Consider the following 6,894-nt stretch of genomic DNA (forward strand, 5'->3'; position numbering starts at 1 on the left):
GCTGCCGCAATGCCGGCCGCCCGTGTGTGTCGTCGCTGCCTTGCGCCGGGGGCAGGCGTTGTGTACGCACTCCAAAATACAAATGTTTATCTTGGGTATTCCTGCTCTCCGAGCTGTCTGTTACGGCTTGCCTCACACACCTGACCGCGCTCCCCTTGAGGCTGCGGAAGTTCCTCATCTTGTATCCTGATTTTTTTTTCCAGCGCCTTTGTCTCAACGGCAGCTCCGGGCAAGAAATAATCATAAGCACTGGGCTGGAAACAGTGGAAGCTTTGGCCTTTGAACCTCTCAGTCAGTTGCTGTACTGGGTCAATGCTGGGATTCCCAAAATTGAGGTAAAGCTGTGCCCACACATGCTACAAAGAGCTGATTGTGTCAGTGCGTCTTTGAGGTGGCTGGGCCCTAGGTTGCCTGCTGCCCCCCGCCCTCGTTGCTGGTGGGTCACTGCTGAACACTGACCCTCGTCCCACGTGCCGCTTGATTGGATCTAATTGCAAACAGGGTATGCTAATGTTCAGCCCTGTGTGCTTAATCCGAGGTCAGTTTGCAAAGCTGAATCGCATGGCAGAAACTGGGGAAAAAAGCAACGTCCTTGCGCAGTACGCACAGCCGGAGCGGGGTACGGACAGAGTGCAGTGGCAGCCGGCTGCTCGCTCGGTCACGCAGAAATGTCAATAAATACACCGATCTATCCTCCTTTATCACCTGCTTCACCGTAACTGCTCCCTGTGCCCATGGCAGCTATTTTATTAGGGAGCAGTAATTACCTGCCACAGATTTCACGTAACGTTAATCAGCGCAATTGCCCTCCGTATCACCCGCAGTAAACGCAGCCATCCTGTTTTTGGTTACGACTCTAGGTTGCCAATCCAGACGGAGACCTGCGGCTCACCGTCCTCAATTCCTCAATACTTCAACGACCCAGAGCCCTCGCTCTGGTTCCCCGGGACGGGTAAGAAAGGATAGTCGGGTGCCTTGGTATTCCCCAGGGGAACCGCGCTGGTACAGCCCCTCCTGCATCGCTACACTCGCAAGAGGCAAACACGAGGGAGAGCGCTGCACGGAAAGCTTTGTGAGGCTTCACCCCGAAAGGCGCGATGCGGGGACGGCAGTGGAGGGTGCGGGCGGCACGGTGGGGTACAGCTTACGGTCCTGCCCCGGGGAGCCCGCTTTTGCCATCGTGCGCCCAACTAAGGAGCAGTTGGGAGCAGAGATCACAAACTGGTTCTTTCTTTCAATTAAACCACTGTTTTCCTACCCATACATATATACTAGTAAATAACTTTTCCTGCCAGTAAAACCGGTCTGGTCAGTGGAGAAAGCTGCAGCGACACATGAGAAACTGAGCTGTGCTCAAATTCAAGAGCCAAATGCAAGTTAAGTCTTTCTGAGTACTGCTTTGCCGCGACTGCTGCGCTGCAAACATAGCGCTGACAAACCTGAGCTGCTTTTAGCCGTACGTGCTAAGGCAAAGTTCAACGCAAGATAACCTACAGCTGCAGCTACACCGCAGAACCCGCAGCTAAATAAGCCTCTCTGCTGCTTTTAGATCTGCCGGTGGCATTCATTAGAATTGCAAATTGCTCCTTTGCCAAAGGCATGTCTTGAAAGAGATGTGGAATGTAAAGAATTCAAACCTCTGCTTCATAACCTGTTTCCTTTTGATGTTTTGATGAGCTGTTTTGTTATTCTTTCACGTAACCTCTCTGCCTGTTGTCAGGTTGATGTTCTGGACAGACTGGGGAGACTCCAGAGCCGGCATTTACAGAAGCGACATGGACGGGTCATCGGCTGGGTGCATCGTTTCGGAGGGCGTGCGGTGGCCAAATGGCATTTCTGTGGATGACCGCTGGATCTACTGGACCGAAGCCTACATGGACAGGATCGAGAGGGTCGACTTCAATGGGTTGCAGCGATCTGTGATCCTGGATAGCCTCCCGCACCCTTACGCTATTGCTGTATTTAAGGTATGTACGCGGCAGCTCATTTCTATAGCACGTGCGTTCTGCGGTTGGTCTGTGTATGAGACGGGTGGCGGAGGACCATCGAGCACGCTGGATTCGGAGGGTAGGAGCCGGTGTGATGCTCTCTTTCTGCTCGTGGCGCCTTCCCACGAACCCTTGAAACGAGCAGGCAGGTGCAGTTGAAACCGGGACCAACATCTGAGAGACGCACAACTTTCCCAAGCAGCTGCGCTGCGCCATCTTCCTCAGATTGTTTGCCTCTCAGCAGATGGGACTGCTGCTTCCCTTCCTGCTCAAATCCCGGCTCGGGTCTTCCTCTTCTTCTGCCCCTTGTGTTGGGGAGACTTCGCACTCCCGGTTGCCCCGCGCATCGGGGCCGTTAGGGCGGCTTAGTGCAGGTAACGGCCGACGAGCACGGCCCCGGCCGCACTGCTCCTCATGCTTAGAGCAAAGCCTGTGTTTCAGAATGAAATCTACTGGAACGACTGGTCACAGCTGAGTATTTTCAGAGCATCCAAAAACAGCGGCTCAAGAATGGAGATCTTAGTCGGCCGATTAAATGGGATCATGGATATGAAAATCTTTTACAGAGGAAAAACAACAGGTAACCACATCAGCATGCAGATGATCTTTCCTGTGATTTTGAGATGTGCTTGTCCCCCATTTCCACAGGTTCCCAGGCCACCGGGCCATCCCAGCTCATGTTTCATGAGCCTGAATATATCCCCATTCCTGCGGGGTTTGAAGCTCTCAGGCGCCATCGTAAGGAATGTGTTTCATGAGCGGCACACCCTGCTTTTCGGCTGGCGGGAGAGAGACTCCCCATCAGGGAGAGAGTCCATAGGGTGGTCAGCTGTGGTGGCACCTCATAGTTTAGGTCACAGACCATGGCCTTTCCATGCAAGTGCTGTACGGGCCAAAAAAAAAAAAATATAGGGTCTCAGAGCTGCACCAACTTTGTCCTCCACTTAGTCATCCACCTGGGCTGCGATAAGGTAGCTTCATTTTCAGATGGCTTTAAGTCCATCAAAGGGCTTTGCCAGTCAGCAGCCTGCAAGAGACTGGGAGGACATTTTGAAGTCACTTGACCTCCCTGGAGCAGATGGCTCTGTGCATTTCTAAGGCCATTCCCAGCACTCGCAGCCACAGAGCTGTCTCCTAATGGGGGTCTGAGCCCAAAGCCTGGGACGGCAGGTGAAATTGGGCTTCCCACGGTGTCTCCAGCCCTCATCCTGACGATAGCCCTTTCCTCCCCGCCCGTGCGCCAGGGCAGAACGCCTGCATCGCCAAGCCCTGCAGCCTGCTCTGCCTGCCCAAGTCGCACAACGGCAGGAGCTGCAAGTGCCCCGAGGGGGTGTCCAGCACCGTGCTGCCCACAGGGGAGGTGAAGTGCGACTGTCCTCACGGCTACATCATGAAGAACAACACCTGCATGAAGGAAGGTAAAACCACACATGGTTCTTGCTGCTGCTTTATGTCGAGAAGGGGCTGCTGCTGTTGCAAGAGGTCGGCATCACCTCGCCGCTGCCCTTTGGGCGAGGAGGAGTACGGCCTGTCTTCTGAAAGCGCAGCATCACGCCTCATGCCAGCTTGCTTTTGTTTTCCCTTTTGCACCAGAAAACACGTGTCTGCCGAACCAGTACAGATGCTTCAATGGGAACTGCATAAACAGCATTTGGCAGTGTGACAACGATAATGACTGTGGGGACATGAGCGATGAGAAGAACTGCCGTAAGTGTCCTGCGGTGGCATTTGCCCGTCCAAATTTAGATGTCTGCTGTGTTGGCGTTGCACCTGAGCCAACGGGCCATGCTCCCGTCATAGTCAGGGAGGGCAAGAGGCGCTCTGGGGGTGCAATTCATCTCCTCCTCGGGTAGACATTTGAAGCTAGTCGGATGAATTGCACCCTGCCAGGGCCAATATTTCCTCCTTGACCAGCTCACGTGAAAATGTCTATAACTCCTCAAGACCGATGCCAGCTCTCCTACGAGGGCACAGGTTTGTCTCTTGCAGTAGTTGTCTTCTGAGGCTGATGAAGGGCACAACCAGTGCTGAGGAAAAGAGTGCAGATAGGCAGTGACTTCTGTCTTCATCGTGCAGGCACAGGCCTCTTGTTGAGCTAATAAGTTCACACATTAAAGATGGAGATCACCTTTTTGAGTAAAATTAGGGACCACCAATGCGTGCAAGATGGGTAGAGCCTGAAGGGTTTGGATTAGTGCACTGTGGAAAAAGGGCCAGGTTTAAAGTTAGGAGTCGGCAGAGGCCCCTGGCTTGCGGGCAGACATGGCGGGCTTCAGTCCTGTCGCTGGACGGACACCTAACACCTCTCTGCTCTGCTTTATACCAAGTACCTAATAATGACCATAAAATACCGTAACAGTAACTCAGGCTGTATTGAGCAAAGCTTGCAGGATGCTGTGGCTCTGCCCTCAGTTCCCTGCATTAGAGGCACACACTTGGGTGGCAGGAACCATTGTCTAAGCGTAACCTCAACCTTAACCTCCTTCTCCTCCTGCCCACCGCATTAGCCACCACCGTGTGCGACGCAGAGACGCAGTTCCGCTGCCAGGGCTCGGGGACCTGCATCCCGCTGTCCTACAAATGCGACCTGGAGGACGACTGCGGGGATAACAGCGATGAAAGTCACTGTGGTGAGGGCCCTCGCTCAAACTTCCTTCCCCATCCCTGTGCAGGCGCAGAAAGCCCAGCAGCATTGTGGGGCAGGGTGCTACTCACAGATGCTGTAGGGCAGGGCAGTGCTTCGCCAGGATCCCCCTGTTCATCCTGCTTAACAGCCGCTGCCTCCCATCGTTTACTGGGTACTGGGAAATGAGGGACAGGAGAAGAGAGCAGGACCATGCGCTGGTTCTCCCCCTCGCTGTAGTCCGGCAGGGAGACTGTTGTACCGTTATCATCCGTCTCTCCTGCTCTGCTCCTTGGGTACTCCTGTGACCCAAAGCCAAATATTTGGTAGAGGTTACAAGCTGACCTTGGGCAGCTGCCCAGCAAGCGCACGGGAGGCATGGGTTGCTCAGTGTTGTCATGTTTGCAGCCATCCGCCTCCAGCTTAGCGATTGGGAGAGGTGGGGTGCTGAATTGAAGGAGAGAAGAGGTTGCTAAGCAGCAAGGTGGTAGCTCTTGGTCGTTCAGGGCTGGGGGCAAGGCAGGAAAACCTGCTTTCAGGACGAGACTGCTGTGCAGGGCTGTGTAGGCTGTTGCCTGTGACATACCAGCCTCCTCTCCTCGGTCAATAGCCCACATGAAGCTCTCCTCCTCCTCTCCCCTGGCCTCAACAGCATCTGAACCGTGTGTGCTTGTCTGCAGAGGCTCACCAGTGTAGAAACGACGAATTCAGCTGCAGCTCAGGGATGTGCATTCGTCTTTCCTGGATGTGTGATGGTGATAATGATTGCAGGGACTGGTCCGATGAAGCAAACTGCACTGGTAAGCACTTTGACATGATCGATAACCTTCTGTTGCAAACACTCATCATTTACAGTCCGAGGTGTTGTAAGACATCAGCCAATGTCTTGTGCCTCAGCGTCCCTACTTGTTAACTGAGCCACCCAGCAGGGCAGCCAGGCAGCCTGTAGCTCGGCTCAGGGTGACGTAATGCTCCAAAAGCAAAGGGTTTCTTTCCTCCGGTACCTTCTATTAGGAAAAATTATTAGGAAATACAGGATATTACGAAAAATTTCTTCACCGAGTGGGTGATCAAGCATTAGGACAGGCTGCCCAGGGAGGTGTGGAGTCACCATCTCTAGAAGTGTCCAAAAAACGTGTGGATGTGGCGCTTCAGGACATGGTTTAGGGGACATGGTGGCCTTGGGGCAGTGGTTGGACTTGATGATCTTGAAGGTCCTTTCCAACCTTAGTGATTCTGTGATTCTACAGGCCTTAGAGTTTGCTGTGAATTTGCTGACTGCTTTGCGATGCTCGCACAGCGATCCGGCTTCGCTTTTGGCTTGCAAGGTTGCTCCGACAGGCGCGCGTTGCTGCGGTGGCCGCAGAGCCATACACCTTCTGCGTACCAGCCGACGGCGGCCGTGCCTTTGAAGCCCCATTGAATGGGGAAGCGGGTCTGTAGCTGCCGGGCAGCCGAAGGATGCTCCTGCACAACAAGGGCTCCGTTGTTGCACAGAGGCAGCCAACAGGCCAGTGTGCGCTGATCGCATTTCACAGCTTGAACTTTGACCGTTTTCCTGCCATTAGCTATGTTGCAGAAAACAGACGTGTTCTTTGGGGCTTCTCCACATTTAACTGATCTGAAGGAGAGGCAGATTTAGTTTGGGAAGCGGCTTCTTTTCTGAGCGGCCTCATCTTGTTCTGTGGGCTTGGAAATCTAAAGAGGGAGTCGTGAATATGGAGTCACACGTGGAAGATCCACTCTTGCTTTTGCTCACAACTCGTACAGAGGAAACCTGGTTGCCAGAAATAGTATTATTCCTAGTCTATGCCTCTTGTGCAGCAAGTCCGACACCTGTGAGCCTCATTCTCTATTTGCAGTTAAAAGTCACAAAGCTCAACCGTCCTTAGAACTGCAGGGTAAAACTGATGTCCCTCAGCAGTGTCCTAAAGTTAACACCCAGACAGAGCCCTTTCCTCATCAGAAAAGCCAACAGGTAACAATGTATCGCTTATTTCCATCAAAAAACCCCAAACAAACAAAAACCCCCCAAACAACCAAGCCAAAAATCTAGGTATTGGCGTGAGAAGAGAGTTCTGAGAATAGGCAGCGCTTCAGTCCATCAGTGAAAGGCATAAAATCATACTTGCAAAGCGCTACACAGAAGAGTTCAGATAACAACAGTGGTTTCCGTGCCACGTGGCTGAGATCAGCCCGTCAGAGCAGACGGGCTGGTGGGGCCGGGGGAGCCCCGCGGGGCCCACGGGAGCTCCCGGCGATACCAGCGGCGGCTTTGCTCTG

At 53.4% G+C, this 6,894-nt stretch overlaps 1 protein-coding gene across 1 annotated transcript in view; it reads left to right on the forward strand.

The window, feature by feature from the left end:
• LOC104627189 (sortilin-related receptor) overlaps positions 1 to 5,411 on the forward strand; it is a gene marked incomplete at its 3' end in the record, with an annotated part of 20,652 nt that extends 15,241 nt beyond the window's left edge. Inside the window, exons 17-24 of the mRNA XM_010295317.1 lie at positions 204 to 335; positions 861 to 952; positions 1,721 to 1,967; positions 2,430 to 2,568; positions 3,233 to 3,406; positions 3,582 to 3,695; positions 4,496 to 4,618; positions 5,292 to 5,411. Coding sequence (XP_010293619.1) covers positions 204 to 335; positions 861 to 952; positions 1,721 to 1,967; positions 2,430 to 2,568; positions 3,233 to 3,406; positions 3,582 to 3,695; positions 4,496 to 4,618; positions 5,292 to 5,411 — 1,141 coding nt within the window. The remainder of the gene's footprint in view (positions 1 to 203; positions 336 to 860; positions 953 to 1,720; positions 1,968 to 2,429; positions 2,569 to 3,232; positions 3,407 to 3,581; positions 3,696 to 4,495; positions 4,619 to 5,291) is intronic.
• Between the last annotated feature and the right edge of the window lie 1,483 nt (positions 5,412 to 6,894).

This window comes from Phaethon lepturus, unplaced genomic scaffold, assembly GCF_000687285.1.
Source record: "Phaethon lepturus isolate BGI_N335 unplaced genomic scaffold, ASM68728v1 scaffold23989, whole genome shotgun sequence".
NCBI lineage: Eukaryota > Metazoa > Chordata > Aves > Phaethontiformes > Phaethontidae > Phaethon > Phaethon lepturus.